This window comes from Thunnus thynnus, chromosome 23 (assembly GCF_963924715.1).
Source record: "Thunnus thynnus chromosome 23, fThuThy2.1, whole genome shotgun sequence".
Lineage (NCBI taxonomy): Eukaryota > Metazoa > Chordata > Actinopteri > Scombriformes > Scombridae > Thunnus > Thunnus thynnus.
This window is the reverse complement of record NC_089539.1, coordinates 2,774,424-2,802,161: the sequence shown is the minus strand read 5'-3', so window position 1 is coordinate 2,802,161 and position 27,738 is coordinate 2,774,424. Positions and strand designations below refer to the sequence as shown.

The 27,738-nt window shown below is 39.9% G+C and overlaps 1 protein-coding gene across 10 annotated transcripts in view; it reads right to left on the bottom strand.

Moving 5' to 3' along the window:
- Positions 1-1,499: 1,499 nt before the first annotated feature.
- Positions 1,500-27,738, bottom strand: part of LOC137176048 (pleckstrin homology domain-containing family A member 5-like) — a 239,317-nt gene continuing 213,078 nt past the window's right edge. For 5 of the 10 annotated variants that reach the window (XM_067582081.1, XM_067582083.1, XM_067582088.1 and 2 more), the window contains 15 exons: positions 25,037-25,105; positions 24,871-24,951; positions 24,620-24,772; positions 22,467-22,568; positions 22,263-22,371; positions 21,953-21,999; positions 20,452-20,649; positions 19,116-19,248; positions 17,324-17,445; positions 15,660-15,851; positions 15,412-15,546; positions 12,551-12,670; positions 11,235-11,380; positions 9,592-9,758; positions 1,500-6,441 (listed from right to left, as the gene is read on the bottom strand). In XM_067582081.1, coding sequence (XP_067438182.1) covers positions 6,407-6,441; positions 9,592-9,758; positions 11,235-11,380; positions 12,551-12,670; positions 15,412-15,546; positions 15,660-15,851; positions 17,324-17,445; positions 19,116-19,248; positions 20,452-20,649; positions 21,953-21,999; positions 22,263-22,371; positions 22,467-22,568; positions 24,620-24,772; positions 24,871-24,951; positions 25,037-25,105 — 1,809 coding nt within the window. In that variant the 3' untranslated portion in view covers positions 1,500-6,406. Of the gene's footprint in view, positions 6,442-9,591; positions 9,759-11,234; positions 11,381-12,550; positions 12,671-15,411; positions 15,547-15,659; positions 15,852-17,323; positions 17,446-19,115; positions 19,249-20,451; positions 20,650-21,952; positions 22,000-22,262; positions 22,372-22,466; positions 22,569-23,265; positions 24,407-24,619; positions 24,773-24,870; positions 24,952-25,036; positions 25,106-27,738 lie in introns of those variants that run through there. The other 5 variants (XM_067582082.1, XM_067582086.1, XM_067582089.1 and 2 more) reach the window with 5 other exon arrangements.

The following is a 27,738-nucleotide window of genomic DNA, read 5'->3' as shown; positions in this document are numbered from 1 at the left end:
GCTAAAGATAAACGTAACCCTGATTCAGCAAAGCTATCATCAACGTCTCTTAAAACTAGTTAAGCTACAATAGCTAGGCTAAAATTATTTTTCTTTCACAATCATTATTTTTGAACTTGATGGAATATCTCATGTCATGAGAAAAAATATATACAAATGATGGATAATATTCTAAAGAAATGGGTAAAAGACAGCTTTTTTAAAATAAAAAAGATGATTCATCTTCGCAAACATAGACGATCTTTGGCATTGTGGCCTCGCAGCTCCACGTGTTCCGACAAACAGAGAAATGATCCAACTCAAAAACTGCTGAAAAGGCACGTTCTTATCCTAGCAAGGTGCATATTCTTGAAGGCACCAGCACAGTTTTCAGAAGGCTTTAGCCTTTAAAACTGTTCCAAAGCCATTTTTGTGTTTAACTACAACTAACTCTACTCAGCCTGTGGATATTCTGAACCGTGCTGACCTAAGTGGCCGACTTGTTGCATTGAAATGAGGGCATGCTCTTGTGCTGCCTGAATTCAGATGGGAGAAAAAGTTCCATTTTAAGTTACTAAACTGTCGGTATTTAAGGCTACAAAATTCCCCACACCTCATATCCAACTGGTTGATTAATCATAGTTGTAGTAATAATTAAAATAGAAAATATGCATATTTCTTTGCATGCACATACAGAATTCCAACAGAATTTTGCAGCATGCTAATTTATTTTAATTATTAAATGGGGGTTTATGATGTGGATTGATCATGTTGATTGATCTTTTGGCAAGCAAGCTCAGTAGCTGTTAACATTTTATCCACAGCACTTTAATTGTCCCTGTTGTGTAAAAAGTTAAGCATGGAAGTTCATATATCATCTCAATCCAAGGTCCATTTACTATCTTTTTCCAGAGCTTTGAACTAGAGCTGACTCAATTAGTCCATAATCCCCCCCAATATTTATCAATGTAATCTGATCTGTGGAAGGTGCAGACTGCAGGTGCAGTGGTTGCACTTTCACCCATTTTACATGACACAGTTCTGTACCCTGTTTAGACAAACCAAATACCTCATTATTTTTGTAAATGGAACATTTTCCTATTTAGCTTATGTCAACCACAGTCCTGTGACAATAGGCTTACATATTTGATAGATTCATGCTACATGTTTTGTGTTTGGGTTAACCTTCAGTACTAAATGCTCACTTCCCATTGGGATTCCATCTGAAAAAGAAAAATCTCTCATTGGTGCATAAGCTCACAATTTGTGTCCATAACCTGTAATGGGGGGTCATAAGTAGAAATGTACAGTAGCAAAAGTTTGGACACACCTTCCCATTCACTTGACTGAGAAAGTGTGTCCAAACCTTTGATTGGTATTCACTTTAAGCAGACACAAACCAAAAAGACTGGAACCTACAGGTTTAGTCCAAACATATCAGATAAATGGACAAAAAGACAGATTAGAGAACTAGACTTGAAAAACATACAGACAAGAATAAAAAAAATCAGCTACAAGCATGTTTTTAAGAACATCAACATTTATTTCACATGATATAAAACAGATGGGGTATGAACTTTTTGCATATTGACCCTAATAATATTAATAATAACCTCTTGTAGTTATAATATTCGCTCTTCTTCTTTTCAGTGTGTACATAAATTATGTTATCTTTTTATTTTTTTATTTTATTTTTTTTACAGTTTATACATCTCTTTTAAATTTCTTTTATGTCCTGGAGATCCAAAGTCCTACTTATTGCTTCGTACATGTGCTATTCTCTGATTCTTCTCCACCTAGAACAGATTCAAACCCAAAATGTCTGATCTGTTGCATGTCTTCAGCCTCTTTACTGTATATCTTCTATGTAATGTAAACCAAAGGCAGAAATAAAAAAAACAAGAGACACAACTGAAAAAGCAGACAGGAAATCCAAAACATTCACACACTGCGTGTGTCGTCCAACAGAGATTCAGACGTCTGCTCAACATAAATAATCGCAACTTCTGCAAAATACTTTGTTCTGTCCAAAAAAGGGGAAAACAGCAGCATGAAGTGGCACCTTGTTGAAGTAGAAATCTGCTTTATGTTCATATATACTTTTATATATTCATATATGTATATCCAATGAAGGACAATCTATTATGTTGCAGGTGCAAAAGATGTGAAAATATAGCAATAAGGGAGCCTTCGTTCTCAAATCAACACAAATAATCAAAATCAGAGCAGGTTAAAATAGAAGAGCATCGGCGGTCACTTTGGGGTTAAAGTAAAGCACTGCATGTGTGTTGAGTTTTGGTGCTTAGCCCATCTGTGGTGAGACTTCTCAAGTGCTCCTATATACAGCTGTACACTCACCTCCAGCAGTGTTCGCAACTCAGTAACAGCTAATATCCCTCCTCCAGATCAGTAGAATATTCTAATTATAATATGTTATAATGTTAAGATGACTTTAATACTTAGTAAGGTATCAAAACTTCTGTATATCGACGTGTGTGTATGTATTTGGCGACACAAAGTCTATGGAGTTACATTACCCCGAAAACATGTCGTACACAAAGTTGTGAAATGGTTTAATTCTATGTATTTATAGCTCTAACTCCTGTGTGCCCACAGACACTCTTTAGTGTCTATTTGGAGAGAAGTATGGCCACACAAAGAGGTTTTTGGATTAGAATTTACTGCGTGCACAATTATTAGGCAAATTGTATTCCTCAGGATTAATTTGTATTGTTGAACAAATACAATTCTCTCAATCAATCCAAAATGTTAATGAACCTCAAACTTGAATGTTTAATAAAAGAAAAGTGAGTTTTGTCTTTCTCAGGGGAATACATAAGCGTGTACAATTAATAGGCAACTGTTAGAGTGCAGAATTATTAGGCAACTAAATTACAAAAAGAAATTTTTTCTCAGATGTTTAATCTCAATTTTTAGAGTAAGTTCGACAAATAAGTAACATAATTAAAGTAAAGTAATTAAATATACTAAATAAAATAAAGTAATTCAATAACATTTTTGGCCTTTCAAAAACATTCAGCGACCAGTGTAGCCACCCTTCTTCAATAACTGCCACTAGCCTTCCATCCATCTGAGTCTGTCAGTTTCGTATTCTGTTTACGATCAACTTTTGCTGAGGCAGCAACCACAACTTCCCAAATGCTGTTCAAAGAGGTGTATGGTCTTCCCTAACTATAAATCTCATGTTTGAGAAGAGCCCACAAGTTCTCAGTAGGATTTAAGTCAAGTGAGAAAGGGGGTCAGGTCATTATTCGGTCATTTTTGAGGCCTTTGCTGGCTAGCCAAGCAGTGGAGTAGGTTGGATGCTTGTGATGGAGCACTGTCTTGCATAAAGATCATGACCTTCTTGAATGCTGGGGATGTCTTCCTGTACTACTGCTTGAAGACAGTATCTTCCAGAAACTGGCAGTAGGTTTTGGAGTTGATTTTCAGTCCATCTTCAACCCAAAAAGGTCCAACTAGCTCATCTTAATGATAGCAGCCCACACCAGTGCCCCTCCTCCACCTTGGTGGCACCTAACTCGAAGTGGTGCCCTGTGTCCATTAGTGATCCAGCCCTGGGCCCATCCATCTGGTCCATCAAGAATCACTCTCATTTCATCTGTCCATTAAACCTTTGAAAAATCTATCTTCAGGTATTTCTTGGCCCAATCTTGACGCTTCAACTTGTGAATGTTTAGTGTCTATTGTTGTTGCTGTTGTTGTTCTACTTCTCTGTCCCCTCCCCCCCTTTCTTTCTCTCTCAACCCAACCGGTCAAAGCAGATGGCCACCCATTTAGAGCCAGGTTCTGCTTGAGGTTTCTTCCTGTTAAAGGGGAATTTTTCCTTACTGCTGTCACCAAGTGCTTGCTCATGGGGGAATTGTTGGGTCTCTGTAAATTAAAGAGTACGGTCTAGACCTGCTAATGTGAAAAGTGCCCTGAGATAACTTTTGTTGTGATTTGGCGGTATATTAATAAAACTGAATAGTTATCTCAGCCATGTCTCTGAGCACTTGATACCTTGTACTTCTGGACACTCCAGGTAGGTTGCAGTTCTGGAATATGGTGGCACTGGAGGACAATGGGTTTCTGGTAGCTTCATGTTTAATTCTTCTCAAGTCTTTTGCAGTTCATTTGTGCCTTTTATTCTCTATTCGTTTTTTGCAACCCTGTTGACTATTCGCAACAAAGCATTTTATTGTCCAGTGGTTACACCTCAATAGTTTAGCTATTTCAAGAGTGTTGCATCTGTCTGAAAGGTATTTTTGGCCTTTACAATTTTACCTGAGGTAATGAAGCTGCCTAATAATTATGCACACAAGGTGTTAATCACTTTAGGCCACACCCTCCATCATTACACAAATACATATCACCTGAAAATGATTAAAGCCATTAAGTATTCAAGTTTATATGGTTTGGAGTTGGATAATGTGTATAGAAAGAATGATAAGGTCAGAATATTCACTTGCCTAATAATTGTGCACGCAGTGTAATTTGGTGATATTAGCCAATGGGCTAGCTGACCAGATGGGAGAGACTGACAGCCAACAGAACAAGATTATCTGTTCACTGTTTACTATTTTTTACACAGGCTGACTGGATAAATGGCAAAAACCCCACAATTTCTATTAACATGCTACACTGAGTTTTGGAGGCCAGAAACCAGACTAGCTGGCATTCTAGCTGGAGTCAAATCCTTTGTACATACATACAACATACATTGTATGTTGTTGCAATTGTCTGTCTCATGTATACTGCTACCTCCCACCACTTCCATGTGCCTAAAAAACCTCTAAAGAGACGCGTTTAGGATGCTGATTTTTGAGCTTCCTGTCCTGTCTCATAAGTATAAGCCCAGCAACCCTGCCAATGAAACTAATCTCAGACACTTTTATTCTTTTGGTTCTTACTCAGAGCTCATAGATGAGAGTTAAAACTTAAATTGACAGGTAGATCAAGAACGTCACTTCCAGCTCTTCACCACAACAGTTTGGTACAATCTCTCTGCCAATCTCAGGATCCTCCTTCCCCTCACTTGTGAACAAGACCCTGAGATACTACAACTCCTTCCCTTGGGGCAGTGACTCGCTCCCAACCCGCACTGAGCAAACCACCCTTTTTAGACAGAGTACCATGGCCTCAGAGTTGCAGGTGCGGACACTTATCATAACTACACTCTCCACCAGTCTGGCTGCTTCGAGAGAATCTATCCATAAAAATCAATAACTAACAGGATCGGTGACAAGGAGCAACCCTGGCAGAGCTCAACGCCCTCTGAGAGTGCACTTGACTACTTGCTGTCAATAAGAACTCAAAACTTAAAATGAAGAGCAATGAAGGTATTGGGAAAAACTGCCACTGTTGATTTGCCCTTCAGTAAGACAGCTAAAGGTATTTCCACACCTAGTCCAAATTTACATGCAGGGTATTTGCACGAAACCAGTATGTATGTTGGTAAATCCTTGTTTCTTTTTGTACTTGAGGAGTTGTGTTTTTTCTTCCAAAATTTTATTGTCAGAAATGAGGGTTTACACACAACTCATCATCATATATTGATGAACAAACTATCATCATCACTGCTAAAGTTTGAAGACTGTATTGCTCAGCAGTTGTGCAAAAAGAAAACAAAGTAAAGTTCCATCTCTGGCGTGATGTGCATCGTCCCTATGCAGTAGTTATGCACATGAGTTTTTCACATTTTTGTGTCAAAATTTCAGTTGCTGTGCAATGGCTTTAAGTCCCAACTGTTCAGTGGCATGTTCATCAAAACTAACACAATTCTGACTGAAACAGATAAAACTAACCTCATTAAACAGTCACCTCTGTCAGATACTGTAGTGATGAGTATCATGTGAGGTGAAGTTAAAGTAATCAAAGATCCACCCCTTCTGTTTCAATAATAGATTTCATCCATAGCTGCCTGTTCTTGCACAGCTGAAAACTAATTTGGAACCCAAAAAAGTGTTTGTTAAAATTTTAACATCACATATTTTACAACTTTCCAGACTTCCTGGTACATTTCTGGGTTTGCACAGGTGTATGTCAGCTATGAGACAAACATAATTTGTAACTTTTTTATGACTATACCATTTCACAACCTTATTTTTATGCAGAAATGTTTTGGGACAAATATAACTCTACAGGATAATATTTTGCTCAGGGACATATCAGTATGGACAGATCTAAAAGGTGCTAAAGATACAGTACATCTGCCTTTCTCTCTGTCTGGATGTGATGGCTGCCCGTCTGTGTGTTGGTCAGTCTGTTTGCAGGGCTGTCATCCTCTCAGTCTCCTCGTGGGCATGTAACAGTAGTATCAAAGTAGTTCTGTTGTAAACGCAGGAAGCCGTGGAGCATGCTCTGTGCAGGCTGGCTACATTTGGGCTCTATGGGACGCCGTTGTGGATGGCGAGGCCGGCGTCGCTCACGTGTCGCTGCTCACCAAGGTGAACGTCTGTGCTGTAGGGTAGAGAAGAAGAGAGGGGGAATGGAATTGAGTGTGTGAGTCACAGATATGATGATGATTCATGGTGATGAATACTAATTATATTGGTTACTGTTTCTACTTGTTCTCTCTGATTTGCCCTGGTATGGACATTTAACATCAACCCCTCTTTTGGGGTGGTCCTCTCAAATTAAAACAAATGGAATATTTTGCAATTAATTTAGGGAAAACCTTTCAAAGATTTATCACAAATTTGGACTGACAGACTGCTTTTGCAGGTAGGGAGATGCCATATTTTTAAGGTTTCACATGGACAGCCCACATGGATTTGTTCAATCAGGCATAGGACATTTTAACCCTGCAATAATGGATTTTCTGACCACTTGGGGGCAGCACAACATTGATGTGTTGTGTTCACTTACACTAATTAAGTCCAATGTTCACTCTCCTTTTAGCTCTGTTTTGGTCTTCACCAACTCCTGAGAACAGTATCTAACTCTTTACCTAACTAGCTACCAGCTACTTGCTACTTTGTCTGCTGTTTGGTGCTGAGCAGGTAGTGTACAGTGGGTTTATCAGAGCTTTCTCACTGCCTGCTGCCTGCTGCCTGCTGGAAACCTGATGGTGAGAGCCGTGAGACTGAACCAAAACAGTAAAGTTGTAGAAGGTAAAATCAAAACAATGAGCTAAAAGCAGCTGAAATGCTGAGTGGAACTGCAGAGTTGGTGATAATTCCATGTGAGTTCATTGCTATGAGTGTCAACTTCCACATACACCTAGTCATTTGATCTATTGTTGATATAAAAATATTAATTTTAGCAGCTTTGATTATACTTTGTTAACAACAGAAAGCATTTTGGCTGCACAAACCTGCTGATGCTGAACCAATCTCCACATTGCTGTGTCACAAACACCAAACCTGACACTTTAATTCTAACTCGAGCTGAGTTTTGGACCTTTCAAACTTCTCCTTAAAATTTAATCATATCTCTGTTGATACTCAAGAGGAGAAACAATAACCACTGAATGTCTCAGCCAATCTTCCCAGATCCCAACATTTGAAAATCATTTGTAGTTTTCCTATTGACCCACTAGAGTGTGCTGCCCGCTTGGCTTAGGCTGACAAGCCACATATTCCATCAGAGACAACAGATGTCCATGTATTTATGCTCACAGTTGACATTTTGAGAAGTAATTTTGTATTCGTGCAGTTCTGTTGCTGTTGTTATCGTTATGTCATCATTAAATGTGTGAGTGAAAACCTCAAATCTATTTCTTGCTCCCATTCAGCAATGTCAGAAACACAATAATGATTGTTTTGAGGATAGTCATTCCACAGTCTTGAGGTATACTTGCATCAGTGACTCAAATTACAATAACCCATCCATCCATCTATCCATCCATCCATCCATCCATCCATCCAATCATCCGTCCATCCGTCCATCCATCTTCCGCTGCTTATCTGGGAAAGGGTGGCGGTGGCATCAGACTGAGTAAGGAAACCCAGACATCCTTCACTTCAGCAATGCCCTCCAGCTCCTCCTGGGAAACCCCAAAGTGTTCCCAGGCCAGAAGAAATATGTAGTCCCTCCAGCATATTCTGGGTCTGCCCCCAGGGTCTCCTACCAGTTGGACATGCCCTGAACACCTCAAGAGGGAGGTGTCCAAGAGGCATCCTGACCAGGTGCTCAAACCAAAATCACAAATCACAATAACTGTGAATGAAAATTGATTTTCAAACATAGGAGGGAGAAAGAAATATCAACAGTCAACACAGTATTGCGGAAAAGACTGAAAATCTGCGGATCTCAGTTAAATGAGAATAGATCGTGTGTGTCTGAGCCTTAACTCACGCAGCCAAGAGAAAAATGAAAAGGAAGATCGTTTGAAACATGTTGCAAACGGCTTTACTGACAGTCTTGATTTGTCTTAAGTAAACTTCACACACATGTGTGATATGCATTAAGCTCCAGCCTCAGGAGCATCCGCTATGTGGGCGATGAAGATGGAAGAAAGAGATGAGGTGAGCTCTTCCTGCAGGCATGCAGCAGGGATTTACCTCTCTGACACTTCAGAGGAAGCTTTTCTTATACTGACAATATGAAAAGAAGAAGACCCTCACAAACACCCCTGGGAGCTGCTCAGTATGATTTATGCCATCTGCCACAGAGAAGCAATAACAGTAGGGTTAAGTGAGGGTCAAAGGAATAGTTCAAGATTACTGTCGAACTGGAAGCAGAGGGAAACAGCTAGCCTGGGTCTGTCCAAAGTTCAAAAATTCACCTATCAATACCTCGAAAGCTCACTGATTAAGAAGTTGTATCTCATTTGTTTAATCTGCATACAAACAGAAATAAGTGTTATGTATCTATATTGTCTTGTCTGGAAAATTTCCTGTTAGGGTGAATTTTAACGAAGTCATTTAACTCTTCAAATTATCAATATTTTGTACAATTACAAGCATTGATGTCCCAGAGTTTTGATACAGGACAGGAAATTTGTTCTAAGAGCTTTCTCAACTCCTCTAGGGATACGATTCTGGTGAAGTAATCCCTGAAAATACATGATTTACTGTTTTTTTATACTGCACTATTTTATTTGTGTACTTCTTTTTATTTTTCTTGGCATAAAATAGCCAAATCTGAAGACACTGTGTCTAAAAACATTGGTATCAGCCTTATCAGATACAAGTGTGTGCAGGGCTGTAGTTAGGATTTTAGAAATACTGAGGTTTGGAGTCTAAAGTCCCCCCAGCAGAAGCCCCACCGACCTTCATTTTTGACAAGCCACCAAACAAACCCTGTACAGTTCACAGAGAATTAAAAAAACAAACTCAACTGTCCAACTATATTTTCTGTAAATAAATATATCCCCACATTATGGTCTAAAAGTCTTTTCTACACAGCCAGGTATGTTATTCTAGTGGAGAATACAAAATTTGTTTTGTATAAATGAATTTAGTATTTTGCCTCAGAGGTGTGTAACATGTATAAGTGTAGAATGAAAACACCCCCCTACCCCCACAACTCCCCCAATTCACAGAAATAATCCAAAAGACATGATCTACAGTAGGTAAAAGAAGGTATTTGGGTTTCTATAAAATGTGCTGTTTCTGTTTTGACAGACACAGACGCTACAACTTCGAAGGCCTCATTTGCACTTACAAGCCAACATGTTGTTGTTGTTGTTGTGTTTCTTGTCGTCTGATGTTAGCTGGTTGTAGGATTCCAGGCTCTTCTCCAGCTTCTCCTCTCTGGTGGTTTGTTGCGTCACGTCCGCCTCCTCCTCCTTGGGCTCTGGGCTCGGTGTCTCAGGCTCGGGAGTCTGGAAGCTACAATCAGCAGCAGCAGAACATGTCACACTCTGACATGAAAACTGACTACTGATAGAGCAAGAAAGAACTGGTATCCTCTGTTTCCATTGTGTTTTGCATGCTTGGGATCCTTTTGCCCTTGTTCCACACTCTTCACTACTTAGCATTTCATCTGCAGTTTCAAAAATGAAGACTAGATTCTGGCTCCATAAACATCCCAGACTGCATACAATTCCACTCTGTAGTGCGTTTACAAGGCGGACACAGAGGTAGCGTTCATTTACTTTACTGGGCCATATCTCTTAGTGTAGATCAGTGCACATGCACCACTTACAACACCTTGAACACGACATAAAATTATGAATAGATAAAGCTGTAGTAAAGGGGAGCGCTCAACTGTGATTGTCTGACACAGGCATGCATATGCGCACCCCAAATGACAGGCACACAGAGAGGGTCAGTAAAAACGGATATGTTTTGATGGTCAACTGGCCCAAAAACGTATTTTTTTGATGGTCCACTGGCCCACTGGGAGAAAACAAGAAAACGTCATCAACATGCATCTTCCATCTGTGCCACTATAGTGGTAAACAATGAAGCTAAGCAAGAATCGAGCTTTCCATGCAACTTCCTTCTTGGTCATGATAACTGCTGGAGGACAAATCATACAAACAAGGCTTCTGCTGCCACAACTCAACAAGATTTTCTTCTTTGTTGGAATCCCAAACATGTCGTTTTGCTTGTTTTACCTCCATCATTAGGTTTAGCACCAGTGTTGCGTTGATCAGTGGGTCATTTCATGCTGCATTCCTATCGGTTGATTAGTAGACATGGGTCGCAGCAGCAGTCACATTGTGAGATGGTTATCCTAAATTTCTGACACTGTCAGAATTGTGTCCCAGATTATCTTTGGCCACAAGACTGTGACAACGGCCATCTGTGAACCTCTCTCACAGTGCGACATGGGACCACTGTTTTGGAGCCATGACCAAAGATATTGCCACATTTCTTTGATGTTGGTCATCTTTTGTCTGGAACAGCCCAAAATCGTACAGTGTATACCTGGCTTAAAAGAGCTTTTAGCCACTTTTAGCTTATTGTTTTGGTTTTCTGCCTCAGAAAATCAAAACTACCAGAGCTAAAAAGAAAAGAGATGAATTTTCCTCTGCCTCAAGTAGCCAAACAGTCAGTTAAATGCAGTTGTAAATTAAACTGTGTTTTGGGGCATGTTTGCTTTGACTGACAGGTGTCTCAGTCTGTCACATTTTGCCAAGGTGGTTTCTGCAACCTCTTCAACCAAATTTGGATTTTCTGGACTCAGTGTGTCTGATCAGGTTTCTCCTCTCTGATTCCTCTGGGTGATATCACTATCCATCCACTACAGAGTAATTAGGATTTTGGGACCTAAAATTGAGTCACGAGCAAGAGAAAGTTGCAATTAAATCAAGATCCTAGCTAACACACACACACACACACACACACACACACACACACCTGTTTTCAGTGGTGGTGTTTGTAGGGGAGCTGGTCAGATCTTGGTCTCTGCTTTCGTCATCCTCAAAGGGTTGAAGGTTTACGATCTCTACGCGCTGAGGCTCTGTGCCCAGGTCCAGAATCACCACCCTCTGGCTTTCACACAGCTGAAACACACACATACACACACAAATTAGAAAATGGGAGAGCTTAGCATGCTTTGCACTGCTGTGATTGAACATTGTGTTTAGAATTGCTCATTAAGACCAGTATTGGTACAAAAAATTACTCAGTTCAGGTCTCCTTATTCAGAGCAAACTGTAACTCCTCTTTTGCTTAGCAACATGGAATTTACTTCTAAATGTGCTGTCAGTGTAAAATGACTACTATTATGTCAGTAAGACTTTTGTGCTGTCACATTAAGTCATGTTAAGTGCTTAAAATTACAATTTTTAGAGCTTGAAAAAAATGATACTTAATAAATAAAATTATATTAACACAGGAAGAAAAAGCTATTGAACAGTACTTGAAATTTCTATTTCTATTATTGTAAATGAATGAATGGATGACTGAAGTGAATAAATGTGTGTTGTACTTTCACTGCTGAGGAATGAGGATGTTGTACACAGAGCTCAGGGGTGGCATCCCATTGGAGAGCAGCCCAGATCCAGCTCCCAGTCCTGGCTGAATCCAGCAGATAAATCCCTTAAAGCCCACCTGGCCACATTTCCACAAATCCTCTGTTATTGTCCTAGATTACACTTGGAGATGTTACGGCCACAATGGCCGATTAGCTGTTGTGTGGCAGATAGGGCCGGGTTTACAGATGGTGAATTTAACAGTGAGAGCTGAGAAGTGTGTCAGGATTCCTTTGATTTTTCTGCACCTGCTGCCCCTGTAGCCTCATCAGACAGCAGGAATTACCTATTTACCACCAGCGGACATCCACAAGGACAGATACAGTTTATGCAAAGGGACAAATATTTTCTGTCTCTTAGGAATTTTACATCTGGGAAAGTTGATAGTCCCACAGTTATACCTATCCTTGTTGACAGACCTAAACCCTGTTAAAACACTGATTGAATGCATCACCAACTGGATGGCCAACAATATCTTGCAGCTTAACAAAGATAAAACTAATATGCTTGTCATTGGTGCCAAAACTGCGGCGAGAAATTCAGTATGTTCTCATTTAGCCTCTCTCTCCCTGGAAGGTACCAGAGCACTCAGAATCAAGCTTAACCATTATCAACAAAAATTAATAGACGCTGTGGGAACTGATTTAATTATGACAAGCCTATGTGTCCACTGGGTCTGTGCAGGCTCCTCTACAGTACCTCATTGTCTATGCTGTTGGTCTCAGCCTGCGAATCCTTCACACTCTGCAGGGTCATGTCCCTGTCCTGCTGTGCTGACTCACACTTATCCTTTTTCACCTCCTCCACTCTCTGCACCTCCTGTAGATTGAAACAGAATCATGTCATGAGCTGTTTGTACAGTCGTCAGAGAAAAAAAGAAGTGTTAATGTTATTCATCACAATAAGTGACAAAGCAAGTTGGAGCCACTTATGTGAACCTCTATGAACTGGATACGGCAGAATGCACATTCATCATGCTGTAGAAAAGGTGGAGAAAGAAACAGAAAATAAAGTAGAAGAAAATAAAGTAAAACATGGTGGACCAAAAGAAAACCAAACAAACAGCATGTGTGACCAGAAGAAGACACAAGGATCTTTTTTGAATTGGTTGATAAACATAGACATAAATTACTTGAAAGTGTGACTCAGAAAGGGTTGATAAATCACCTTACTCAGGACATGTGTGATCAAGATGATTACCAGAATTACCAGAATGACTATTGAATGAATACTGGAAAAATATTATATTTAAAAGACATTTTGTGTAGTTTTACTGTATTCTTTGTGGCAGTGACAACACCAGAGAGATGTGTGTATGTGCAAGTATGGGAAAAGGTTAGTAGAGGGTGTTACCAGATTTGGGTGTCTGTGCAGTGTTACACCCCATTTTGCATTCTAGAACAATAGCAGGGCTGTTGAATGTTAATGCAACAAGATGACATCGATGATGATTGTCATAAATGTAATAAATGAAGTTCAGTTTCATATCACTACAGTTTTAGCCACTGGAGTGAAAAATACTTTACACAACAATTAAAAAAACTTGCTACATTTTATAACAGATCTTTTGAAAGCAGCCATGTAAGAAATCTGATCATATGACAACCAGATTGTTAATTGATCGGGCAATTAATCATAAATAAATAATACAGTTTAAGCTCAAGACCTGTGTTTGGGTTGCAGATAAAACTTTGCATTTGAGTTTACATGTAAGGCTGTGAAAATGCTGGCAGTGTTAGGGATACCGTTAGTGATTAGTAGGATAATATAAGTATTAACTGTTAGCATTAATGGTTATCTTGAGTTAGTAAAACTAGCTGATGTAGACCACACCAAGCAGTTTGTTTAGTGTTATTTTATAGGTTATACTGTGATCTTTGGACACAGTGATGTGTATTTGGGATGCTCTTAAGAAGAGAACATTGTTGGAAGAACAGTAATTGGCTGATAGGGTTGGCCTGCAGAGAGTTATCCAGATAAGACTCATAAAGCTAGGATTTCGTATTAGCGGGGATTCAGACCGACCTGTCTTAAAAGAATGCAGGGGGCTGTGTTGGTGCTGGTGGGATCTGAAATATGATTTAGGAAGTCTGGTTTGAATAACAGATCTGTGAATTTGAAGCATCTCTTATCAGATGCCAAAAGTCTGCATGGCAATTTATAATATTCACAGACAGGATATTATAAAACTGGAAAGTTATCAAAGTGGCAATTTTTTCTTTTTCTTTTGTTGCAACAATAATGAGGTAAAAAGTAGAAATATGGTGTTCACATTACAACGTAATCCACCTGCAATGTACGCTTGCATATATGTGATTGGCCAACATAGTGCCTTGCTGGATGACATCACCTTATGACAAAACACAGGGTTTTCAAACTGTAGAATAGTTCATGATAGAACTGTGTGGACATAGAAAGTTTTACTCATACAGAGGGGAAAATAAGTATGAAGTGTTGATTTCTGTAAAAAAAGGAAATCACAGAGTGTGACTGAGTTCATATGTAATGTATGCATTTATTAAAGCTTTGCTGTTATTGTGTAATGTTAAAGTGAAATCTGGGAAGTTTATAGCATGACCCCATTTGCATTCTAGGACAATAGTGTGAGTTGAGTTAATGCCAAATCATGACATGAACAGGGTTACTGACTATTAACTGTACATAAGTAACTCCTGTTATTAAATGTTTTACACCATTTTAGACACAGTGTTTCATTCTGTGCCAATAACAAAATGCTGTGTTATACAAAATTTGATTAGGTAATCTTGTTACATAAAACTCTCCAGAATATTTGCTAAACAGTTAATAAAAGACATACTTTGCACTTTTTTGCTGAGTTTTTAGAATTTTGCTTAAAGGGGACGTATTGTGCATTTTCAGGTCTATATTTTTAAATCTGAGGCTCTACTGGAATATCTTTGCATGATTTACAGTTCAAAAAACTTCTTATTTATCTTATACTGGCCCTTTACACAGTGGTTCAGCCTCTGTTTGAAACAGACCGTTTTAACTCCTGTCTCTTTAAGCCCCCCTCTTGAGGAGCCCACTCTGTTCTGATTGGTTAGCTTCTGGAAGTTGTGTCACGGCCGACTTCTGGCGGCTCTGGAAGCTAGGTCAACAAACTACAGTAGCAGGATACATGTTTGAGCTGGAATCCAAAATACAAGAGTGGACAACGCAAACAACACATGGAAAAACTCCAGCAACAACCTTAGCAATCAAGGCTACAGAATGGATGGCCGTTTGTGGGCATGCATTACATACTGACGTCAGCTCATCTGCAAGGAAGCAAAAAAACTTCTTGCAGGGAGCATTTCTACAAATGTTAACCTCAAGTTTTGGAACTTTCACCATGTTTAGCATAGATATCTGACATAACAGTATATAAATGACAGAAAACAAGAAAAATCATGATATGTCCCCTTGAAAATGTGTACAATGTTTAGATGATGACTAATGATGCTACAGTTGGAACTGGTTGCTAGCAGAGGTTGAAGTTCGGAATTTATTTAAGTGGCAATGACTGTGATGTAAAAAACCGAAATAAAAACCCCATCAACCTGTGATGCCTCTGTGTGAGTCCCCGCAGCCTCAGCAGTCGACCTGCTCTGCTCCATGTGAGCCACCTTCAGCTGCTGCAGAGCCGCTTCCAGCTCCAAAGGGTCTGCACAAGCACCCTCTGCATGGGTCCGGGTCTGATCACACACATACACAGTCACACACATTTGAGTTAACTGATAGTTTGACATTTTTTCAAAGCCTAAGAAATAGAGAGAGGAATAGGTACACACTTATTGGGTAATGTTACCTGCAGGATAACAAAGGGGTTGTCTTTGTTGAAGGAGGGTGAGCGGGATGGGGTTTCTCTCTTCTTCTCTCGGAGTGATGAAGCCTGCTGGTTTCTCCTCATCCTCTCCAGCTGCTCCTCCACACTCATCCTCGTTCTGCCCACCTCTCGCTCCCCGAATCCCATCTGATCCACTGCACTTCTGGGGCGATCCTGCACAGGACAAGACTCAGTGTTATACTCTCTTTTACTTTTATTAAATGGTGAATCTGTGTTTTTGCTTTAATGTCAGTTAACAGGTCAGTTCACTTCTGTCCAGAACAAAGATATCTCAATAACTAATATGTCTGACCTTTCCTTGGCAAGGAAAAAGTATGTTGTCTGTTTTGTTCAAGTTCACACTGTCGAAGACTGCAGTCTCGAGCGGTCACTGACAGAGCTTTAGACTTAGAGTGATGTTTTTAAATCTCTGAGTGAGGGTTTACGGTCAGGATGTATGCCTCATATTGCTGTTATGGCAGTGCAGTGTAGGTGTAGTGTGGGTGGCTGTAGGAATAACAGCCATGAGGGATAGTTACATCAGATCCTTTGTTTGAGTAAATGTGGACTGGCTTTATCTATAGTTACAGTGTATCTATATTTTCAACCTTGATATAACAGAAGGAGAGTTAGAAACATTGCATTCACTAATTCCTTCCAATTGTGTCTAATTTTTATCATTGTTAAGCTACTGTCAATGAAAATGAACACTTCCTGTATTAAAATCCTAACAGGAAAGGGAGGGATTATGCCCTTTAAGGCATTGGAAGACTTTTAATGTGAAACATCTGTGCACGGCACAAGTGTAACACTGGATAAAAAAATGTCAAAGTAGAACTTATTGTAAGAACAGTATTTCTATTAGAAAGAGTAACTCAGTGTGGCAGAGTGGTGAGTGTGACATGACTCTGTTATTGTACTGATGGAATTAGTGTTGTGGAAATATACATCATCCTGCATCTATACATCAGGTAAACATGTAGGAAACATTTGCATGTATCAGGGGTTAGGGGGAAATTAGGAATAAAGGTCTGTCTCTAATATAAGCCAGTTCCAAATAAAGGCCTGGTTCTCTCCAGTGTTGAGGTATATAAAGGCCTCAGCCTGTATTTGAGAATTCACTAATTCATTTCAATCACATTTACTTAGCTGTTTTTTGATCGGTGTTAGTCTTTATTTGATAAATACAAGTCCTGACAGAATAACAAATACAAAGGCACTTTTAGGTATCTTTTTGAGAAAGTCTTTATGAACAAAAAAGAAGACAGTATTTGATCATCAAACCAGAACACAAGACAGAGATTTGAACAAGAACTTTCTGCTCTGAGGTGTGAAGAAAAGCAGTGAACCTGAAGGGAAAAGGGAGAGTCCTCTGTCAGGTTAAACTCTCAAGGTGATATATGCAAAAATTGTTCCTACAGCAAATATACTGCGTGCTCTGAAAGAGAGTGACATGATTGTAAATGCAGATGTATTTCCTTTGTGACGGTGCAGCTTAAGCATTTCTCAAAGGAATATGTGGCTGCACACAAAGTCAACACAACAGCTATCCTCCAGGCTGTTTCTGACACGTTTGCTGAATTAGAATCGGTTCATTTAATCTCAACTTTTTTTTGGTCTCTGTTGATGCTTAAGGCAAAACTTACGGATCTGGATTCAGGCTTCTTGGTCTTCCTCAAGGTGACGTAAGAAGCAATGGTGGAGGACTCGGGAGGGCTCATGGGAGATTTGGTCCTGGGAGGAACGATGCCCACCGGGTAAGGGGGCACTGTTGGGGAGACGACAGGGAAAGCTGTCACTTACACATTAGCACACAAACACTGCAGTCAGGCTAATTGTTCATGTTGTGGCAGAACATTTAGCCACACTCCATTTCACAAAAGACACAAAACATGCAGCAAGTTGTAATTTTGAAAAATATTTGATGAGTATTTTTAGTGCAATTAGAACAGAATGAATCAACCTTATTTCTTTTGTCTTGTACAAATAAGAAATTGTGAACAATTGTGATAGAAATCCCAAATATCATGTGTGTTTCCACTGATTAGCTTAAAAACATTCAGACAATGCCTGCTCTTTAATTGGGAATTAAAATGGCATGTCTTTAATGTTGTTTTTAATAGTCTTAATTCTAAAAACCAGGGGAGAAAAAAGGATCCCGAAGGCAGTTAAGATTAAGTGGAGGAGTAGAATTGAACCTGATCTCACAACACCTGCTACTGAATGTCGGTCCAGACTGAAATTCTCAACAACTGTTTGATGGATTGCAGTAGAATTTTGTACATTCATAGTCCACAGAGGGTATGTCCTAATGACTTTGGAGATCCCCTGACTTTTCCTCTAGCACCAGCAGGTCACTTATCCTGTGAAATATCTTAACTTGATGGATTGACACAAAATTTTGTACAGCTTCATGGTTCCTAAGAGTTGAAACCTAATGACTTTGGCAATTCCCTGGATTTTCTTCTAGGGCCACCAGCAAGTTAAAATTTTTGGATTTCAGTGAAATGTCTCATTACTTACTGGATGGATTGCATACAATTTAGGTCCCCCTTATGTCTCAGGGGGACTGCTCAACTTTCACATAGTGCAATCATCAGCTCAAAATTTCAATTGGTCTGATACTTTGGTTTATGACAAAGTACCTGTCAAACTAATGCCATTCCCATAAGTCACAGCTGTACATGGTAACATGGTAAACATTATGTTTACTTAACACCAGCATGTTAGCATTGTCCTTGTGAGCATGTTAGCATGCTGACATTAGCATTTAGCTCAAAGCAGTGCTTAAGTATAGCCTCACAGAGTTACTGCTTTGGCTGGAGACACCTATTCTTTGATTTTTAGCAAAAGAGAAGGTAGACAGCAGAGGGGATAAAGGACTCAGAGTAATAATTCATTTTGAAGCAATAAAAGTTTACCTGCTAACATGTACTCAGGTAGGTTCAATGTGCTCATATAATTTCCTTATGTTTTGCTTGTGACAAAAAGAACTAAGATCCTACTGTTTCACTCCAATAATCTCAATGATCTCAACAGTACTATTCAGTCACTTTCTGTCCTTCACTGTCAGACTGTGGAATCAGCAAATAAAAGAAAAGGTCAATAGACTCTCAATAAAAAATTGTTAAAAATGACTTAAATGAATAACTGAACTGAAGAGTTTATCCAAGCTGACTAAAGCTGTCATCCTGCACCAAGAAGCAATCTACAAACTTTTAAGAGTCACCTCTAAAGCCTACAAGCATTGAGTATTTAATCCTCAAAGGATTTCAGAGGAATTTTCCTTAGATACAGTGGGCTTACACTGGAAAACAACTAAATCCAAGCACAATACATGTTTCGCCACTGGACTGGAGAACAGAGAAAATGTGAATGCTCAGAAGTCCTGATAAAAGTGCAAGAATGTTAGTTTTATGGGACTGAGTCTAAAAGTACCTTTTGAGACGGTCTCTTTACTGTCAGCAGCAGTGTCGGTCTTGTCTTTGTCCTCGCCATTGGCCTCGTCCACCTCCTCCTTCACTGTGGTTAGCTCAGGCTCGCTCTTATACAGCCGGTAGTCTGGAGCTTGCTGCAAGGGGGAGGGGAGAGAAGACTCAGGGTCAGAATAAAAACCTTGAGAGTTTTCAGTGGTTCTTTGGTTGCGCTAATAGATGTACAGTAATATTCATATCATGTCATTCATAACAGCTCATATGAACCTTTTTAAAATAACTAAAAATAAACCAGTTGATTTGGATAATGTTTTGTTGTTGTTAGGTGAAAACTTTGTATCTCCAAATTGTCAACTTTTCAGTTATTTCTATTCTTCCATCCAAGACATAAAAAAGACACAAGGACAAAAGGAAGGTGTTGCAGAGAAGATGATTTCTAAGTAAATGACACAGACAGGCAGATTTGGGCTTGCCTTAGTCTTATGTAAAAACATGAAAATAACCAGACTTGGAGATGCAAGGTTTCCAACTGACAGCCTCTGTGTGTTCTTCATGGCAAAAAAAGTGCGCTAAAATAGCACAAACATAAAGAAGAGTAGTTATCTGGTCACACCAGCTATTTGTAAATCCATGCCTAAGTTAGTGTGTAAAGTCCTTCCTATGTCATCAGTAACTACCATATAGTTTCAAACTAGATAGATTGTACCATTAAAACTCAAGACGTGTCTTAACTAGTGAAGTCTTCAGTAATGTTTAAATTGGTTGTCAGGAATCATTGATATCCCTGTTCAATCAAAAGTAATAAACTATACATTTTTACTTGGTTACAATCAGTCTACATTAGATCTTACAAACACTTGGTGCAACTGACTTCAAGTACTATATATTGTATTCAGAGGCAAGACACACTCAAGATACACATGCATAAATTCAAACACAATAAAACATCAATCTCACAATGATGATATTCCACATATGAATATATGAACCACAACAGGTCTGAACAAGACACTGTAGGAGAGTGACAATGATGACTGGATGGAGGATGAATTGCAGGGAGAAAAAAGAAAAAAAACACTGAAATGAATAACATCATGTTAAATGGCACGTGTTGTGGAAAGCGGTCACTTCAATGTACATAAATTCAGCCTCTCGAGTTGAGATGTGAAAATGATGAGAATTCATGTGAAAATGGTTATAAGCACACAAGTCCTCTGAAACGAAGAGTTCAGATGCAGAGACTCAGTGTGCTAATCGATGGCGGTCACAGCAACAACCAAACCAAAGATGTGGATGGAGGGAGCAGATGGGAGGGCATGAACGTTTGCAGCGGTTCTTACGCTGTGAGCTCCATTCCTGGAGCCAGGCTTGCGGTCCTCAGGACGGTGCGTGTGGGGGGCCAGGCGGCCGCTGGAGTGTGAGTGGTAGGGGGGCACGTGAGGGGGGCGCTCTGATGAGTCGTAGTACTGGGGAAGGGGCGGGCGGGGGGGCACGCTCTCGCCCTCCTTGAGAGGACTGAGTGGCAGCAGCGTCACTGCCTGTTAACAGTTAACACAGCTGGTGTCATTGGAAGGAAACTATGGTGTCACTGGAGTGCTCTTCCTGTCGTGAGCTGTAAGCAGGGCTACTTTACTATTTCAAGAGGTTCTTGTTGGTGTGTTCAAGAACATGTTGACTATTGGCTTCCATACAAGTACAGAGCTACATTGTCTGAAAATGAAACCCACAAGACAAACAATGTTTTGGACATCATGAAAAGGATAATATGAATTGGGACACCTTAACTCAAGGTCCACTTACTAGCTTTTTTTTAATCGTCTTCCTCACTGACAAGATATTTTGCTCTGTGTAGGAGTGTCCTCACTGATCGTATATGTTGTCAGTGGTGGTTGGAAATAAGATTAAAATACTGGTCAGTGTGAGCAGGTTTCCTGTCACTGTTGTCTTTATGCTCCTGTCAGCCTTCACCTGAACTCTAGGAAAAGCAGCTTACCATCCTCCACGTTATCATGTAAGTTCCATACGTATGTTACGTGATGAAAACTGAGCACCCGCTTTTAAAAATGCAATGAGATGCAGTTGAATGCTCAGGGAACAGGGAACTCTACAATCTAGAATGTCTGAGAAATCATGAACACAGCGACAAGCTAATCTATCAAATCTCGAGTTGATTTAGGCCTAGATGGTAGGAAATTAATCGACACCTTTAGGGTGTTTTCAAACCTATGTAGGTTCACTCTGGAATGAATCAGTGGATGAGTTGGTAAACTTTGTTTGGTTTCCACATCCCAGCATGCAAAGTGCACCTGGCTACGGGAGCCGTTTAGCTCAAACTTTCAGAGTGCGCTTCATAGTCAGGTCAGACTGAAGTCGGATTGTGTTCCCACCACAAATGAACTGCTCCAGAATTAATTTGTGACCGGACGGAGACTTCATCCTCTAAAGGGTCTCTGTGTGATTGTTTTGGTCTACACTAGTACAATTGCTGTGTTCAGATCTAATCAAACAAATTGTACTTAGGAGGAAAACCAACCAGAGTCTCATTCAAACTTAACAACGCAGATTTGAAAACACCCTCAGTGTGTTTTGTAAAACGGTCTGCAACAGTATAGAACATACACAATAGTCAATAACAAACATAACCACCTTTATGTTGCTGGGATGAATGCATGTACAATGGTACATGCATTCATCCCATGTTGGTTACTTCTAGCAAAATCACAGACTCGTTCCGTTTTCAGAAATGAGTTTTTAGACACACGATTGGAGCCAGAGGCAAAACCAAATTTTAAAGAGCTCAGAGTGAGTGTAGTGCCATGTGGCTGTTCGACTGTGCCATACCTCATTCTTCTGTATGCTGGAGAGCGGTTTGGAACCAGGAAAACCTGCTGAGAAAAGAGAAAATGGATTGTCATTTTCTATCACAAAAGACACCTGTTGAATCATTTCTTGCAAAGTAATTAGTCCTCATTTTACTCATGTGACTACGTTTCCTTTTACATCACAGATCCAATGTGGAATAAAGCAAAGTTGTCAGATCCACTATATGCACAATATAGGTAGATGTCCTTCTAAGAAATTCATTTTTCATTCTCCATCATTTCTTTAGTGCAGTATAGGAATAATTAAGAAACAACCCTCTCTTACTCACCGCTGTCTGTGCTCCGCTGTGGTTTGTTTTTAGTCAGAGCTTCCATCACGTCTTGGATCCTCCACAGCTCCTTCTGGATCTGGATGTGCCGCTGGCTTGGAGGCTCTGTCTGAGGACACATAAACACACACACAAATGTTGTTAAAGACATGAACACTGCAGAAAAGGTGTGAGTGTTCCCGTATGCATGGATGTGTGTGTTACCTGTGGGCTGCCCAGGGCCTCCAGCTGCTCCAGTAGGTTGGACTTGGCCAGAGTGACATCTGCCTCTAACCTGTCGTACTCCCTCCAGGAGCGCTCCAACTCCTGAAACCAGGATTCCAGCCAACAACAGGGTCATGGGACTGTGTGTGTGTGTGTGTGTGTGTGCGCGCGTGTGCATGCGTGCCCAAAGCTCTGCTTCCCTAAAGAAATCCTTTCAACTTGTCTCCTGTGAACCTCACCGCATATGAGCGATACTGTGCATATATAAGGACGGTTTTCACAAATAAGACGCTTGAAATTCTTCAGGTGTGTTGCCTGTTCTGTATGTACATATGGTTTAAATAAACCGTAAATGTTATATATGAATGAATAGAGGAGAGTGTCAGGGTCCCAGGGATATAAGAACTATGTTGATGGGTCATTCTGTGTCTTTAGTTTTTTCATTTGGGATGAATATGTTGTGAGTTTTTATCCTACAATTCCCATCATGCTTTGGGTGTTGGATACACCTGAACCCTGTTTTTTCAATAGAATCTTCTCTTCCTTTGTCCAGTTCCCCTGTCAGCTACACTCTCCGTTCCACATTCAAGATTTAGTTTATTGTCATTTTCTTGTGTATTTGCATACACAAAAAAACAAAATGCTGTTCCTCCCAGGCCCAGTGGGCTGGAATGTTAGCTTATGTGCCCTTACAGTTGACGAAAATGTTATTTATGTAATGTCACCCAGTCTTGGGACATACACAATAAAAGTATGAACATGTCTCTAATTTTAAATAAGTAAATAAATGAACCCATAATTTGCATAAATGCAGCTTGTTTTTTAATAATGCAAATTGATGATGATTGGGGAAATGAATAAGGTGCTTTACTGCTGGGATCAGACTACACAATGAATTTGTCTTTTGAGTTGGTTACTGTGTCAGATTAGACAATCAGAGTCATCAATTCTTGACATCACTTGACAGAGAGACATGGCAGACTGCACATTACACCCTGACCAATCACATCATGACCTATGGAGGTGATGCTCAAGGTGCCAAGGGAAGTCACAGTTCTATCTGACAGCACCAACTTCAAATGTTTACGTATGTACGGTTAAAGGGAAATTTTGCCATGATTTATGTGGCTGTCCAATCCAAGCGTCAGCCTCTCTCTGCTGCATTTCTTCAGCCATATACTCTAGCTCAAATAAATACGAGTGAATATCCGAGTCAGCCAGAACATTGTAAAATGTATCTTCGTCCGTAACATCCTCTGCACTCATATTTTTGGATGCCATTTTTGCTGTTGGAAATGTAGCTAGTTTGCAATACAAGCAAAGAGAACAAGGAAGTTTTGTTTTGAGTGGCATCTACAGCATCCCCCCTGGCTACCCAGAGGCAGAGACTAGAAATCCAAGCTGAAATAGCCTTTAACACAGTTTCGTTGAAAGCAAAGCTGGAACCGTTCATGGTCACGATGTGGTGAAGGTAGGCTCTGTCTGAGCTTCTCCATTTGGTGTTCAAATAGTTACAGACTCACTTAAATGAAATAAAACTTCATTTTTGTTTCTCATCTCTGTTGGCTAACCTCACAGAACATATGTAGAAGTTGTCAGACTAAGAGAGAGAAGGCAAGAAAAGCTAGTCTTTTACTCAGAATGTTGTGGGGCGTCCAGGATGATGCATCTTTTTCTTCCACTCGGCCAAAACGATCCACGGGATAAAAAGTAATTGTCGCACCCTGCACTCATTTTTTTGTCTGAAGGATAAGGCTATTTCCAAGCTGATATTGTGTAGAAGGATCTCAGCAGAAGCGGGATCAAAGTTAGATTTATTACTGCCAAAAGTGTTGCTGCAAAGCTGCATTTTCCCTGTTGCCATAAGGCTGTGAGGACTTTGGTTTTTGTAAAAAGAGATGCTATTGTCCAGATGTTTGCTTCCAGCACAAGGTCTGATCCTAAAAGTGAGATGAAAAATGTGTCACTTTCATTACTTTTAGCCAGTTAGGACTGATTTCCTACTCTGAGATGCTTGATAAATACAATAAGCACAATTTATTATAACCAGAAATGGACCAAATTGCCAGTGTAAAAACTCCTGTAGGAGTTTTTCATCAATATGCTGTCCTGCAGTGATGTGTGTATGCGAGAGTGTGTTGATGCGTGCTCACAGTGTTGACTCTGGACAGCTCTCTGCAGGTGCTGAGCAGGCCGTTCTGCAGCACGTCTCTCTGCTGGACCAAGCTCTGCATGGCTGCAGCGTTTGAGCCGCTCTGTTCACTCAGCTCCTGACTGGCAGACAGCAGGGCTGTCTCCAAAGTGTGCTGCAACACAACACACACACACACACACAGAGTGACTTATTGTACTACTGCAAACAGACACACAGGAACATCAGAATGTGCACACATAACAGTTGTACCTTCTCTCTGTGTAGTTGCTGCAGTTTCTCCTCCTGCATCCTCACCGCCTTGTCCTGCTCACACAGTCTGCTCAGCTTGGTCTGACACACAAACACACACACACATGAGCTACAGTTTCTTGGAAATGTGTTGTCTATTTGACTGAAGGTTGTGTATATGTCTTACATCTATGTCGGCCTCCTCTGTGCGCGGGATGAGGGAGCTGTCTTTGTAGTCTCTGTCATCTGGGCTGATCTGGAATGAGGAGGCACAGTCAGAGATGGACAGCGGGGGGCGACAAAACATATCTGTTAGGAAGAGCCATGAAGAGTATCCCAATTGCTATTTTTTGCAATTTGGGGTAAAAAAATGACCTGAACTTTCAATCTGTTTTTACCCAGATGATAGAGGGTGCTCTCTGATGTGACTGACAATCACACCTAAAAATTCCAGAATTTAATAACTTTTGTGATATAAATGCTGTTCAAAGTCATTTTCCTTCAAATGCCTCAGATTTTAAAGAGAAACTCTTCATATGCTTCCTGCTGTTCACTCCAGAGTCAGAGAGTGAGGGGATGAACGAGATGAATATTCACTAATCCTGTTTAATTTCCCTTGAAGCTGTTTACCCAGGTGTTACCAGGGATATTGTGGCTGGATATTATAATGTTGAAAAATGCAGAGGGAGGTGTAGCCTGAGAGGATGGAGACACACGGATAAAGAGCAAGTTAAAACCCAGATTCTTCTATTAATCTATGAAATGTTTCTTCAGGTCATACAGATGCTTTGGGTTAGGGTTAGGGCTATGATCTATGAGGAAAGTCTGTCTGGCAGACTGAATTCAGGACGAAAAGTCCCCCTTTCACCAACTGGTGCTCATTTCATTTTGTGGCAGCACCCCCTAATGTAAAAAAGAATATAAATATATCCTTCCATATTGTGTGTTTAAGAAAAAAGTCTTCCCATTGATCCTGGTTGCTTTACATGAATCAGTTCTATTTATTATGTATCCTCCCTTATCCTCTTCTCATTTCCTATAGAGCATCCTCGGTTACAATGCCTTCCAAGCTTAAGAAGGGTTCCTGATTAATCCTCACTTTTAACAATAACCTGATTTTAGAAATGTCATCATAATGGGAAACCCAGATTCCTTTTACAGGTCAAGGGATTAAGAAAAACCTGGATAACAAAGCTATATTTTTGCTTTGGAAACCTGAGTTGCCTTATAAATCTGATCAGAACTTGTTCTTTCTCTGCATTTGCATAAAAATGACTCAGGCTCAGAAAAACCCATGGCAGAAAAAATGTTGCAGAATCAATAGGGTTTTTTTCTATATAACGAAACCTACTGATCTCTCTGGAGTAAGTTAGGTGTCGGTTTCCACAACTAAGCAGAATATGTAAAATTTGGGCACAGTAAGGAAAAAAAGTGCTTTAGCACAACAACGTCTGTTCAGTCAGTGAACCTTCAGTCCAAAATCGCTGACTAACAGCTCTCTCTTTAAGCAGTAATGTTATATAACAGAACAGTTTTCTTACACAGCATGTAAACTTAAAAGACTCCTAAAGTCCGGCTGAAATCAAATGTAGTCATCCCTTTTTGCTGTCAAAAAGAATGTCCACATGCTTTTAATTATTAAAAAAAGAAAAAAGATTTTGTAGCTACAAACTTGTGCTGTGGTTACATGTCTAGGGCAGATGGTGTGTTGTTAGCAGTGGCATTAAAGAGCAATGAACACACCAGCATCTAACGGGATCAAAGTGACATTTGCAGGTATGTTTACATGCTGTTTAATGTGCTGCAGCTAAGCAGCTCATTGGCTATCTAGCCTGCTAACTGATGTTAGCGATGCATTTTTCCAGGGTGAATTCTTATTTGGTGGCTTGTTCAACAAGCTAAGATGCAGGGTGATAAGATATGTGTTCATGTTTCTAAGCTAGATAAGAAGGAGACTTTAACAGGAAAGCAAATGTGGGTTGTTGTTCTGAGTCTGTGGCTCTTATGTTGTGTAGCAGAATGCTATCAGGCTCAGTGTGACTGTCTGCTCTGCCTACGATAGAATGCCACATTACTGATTTATGCAAAGATTTGATTGGTTGTATGGAGAGACAGACAGAAAACTAACAGTACTGTATTGAGTTAGTGCTAAACTAGGAGGTGCCATCATGAAAACAAAAGATATAAAATACAAATGTCTCCATTATGGCTTCTGATTTTTTCTCAATTATGATTATCTTACAATATATAAACAGGAGTTTGATTGCTCAGACTAAGGCAACATATCATATGATTTCTCTGGCCATCCTTTACATGAACCTCCATCAGAAACCTCAACTGCAGCTTACTAAGGTGTGAATGCATAGGCTCATTGCTTGATGCAGTGCAATTTTATTCAAAAAAAAAGAAAAAGGTAGGCTGTTGGCTCAGAAAAAAAGGTGATAGATGAGCGCAGACAGAGAAAGATTTTTAGTGGTCTGGAATAAAGTGATAAAATCCTGTGAAAACTCCCTTGACTGAATTTTACAGAGCACATTATTATCTGTTCCAAGAAATGCAGCTAAGACAATGGTAGAAACCCACATACAGGGAATCCAGAGGCTGAATTAATGTGGGACCTTATGCTTCAAATGGCACTGTTTGAAGACTCATTGAAAGGCTCTCTAGATTTGTAGTAAGTCATAAATAATTGCATTATAGAGGCCCTATTTCAGGAGTTCAAATTGTCTCATATGCAGAAATGAAAGAAGAGGTCTAATCTTCTTGTTCAGTTTTTTAATTTAACTTCACTAGACACCATTTTATAAAAGTCTAAATGTTTTATAGTCACTTTCAAACTGATCTAGTCAGTACATCACAACTGGACATGGATGCTCATGACTGGCTCTC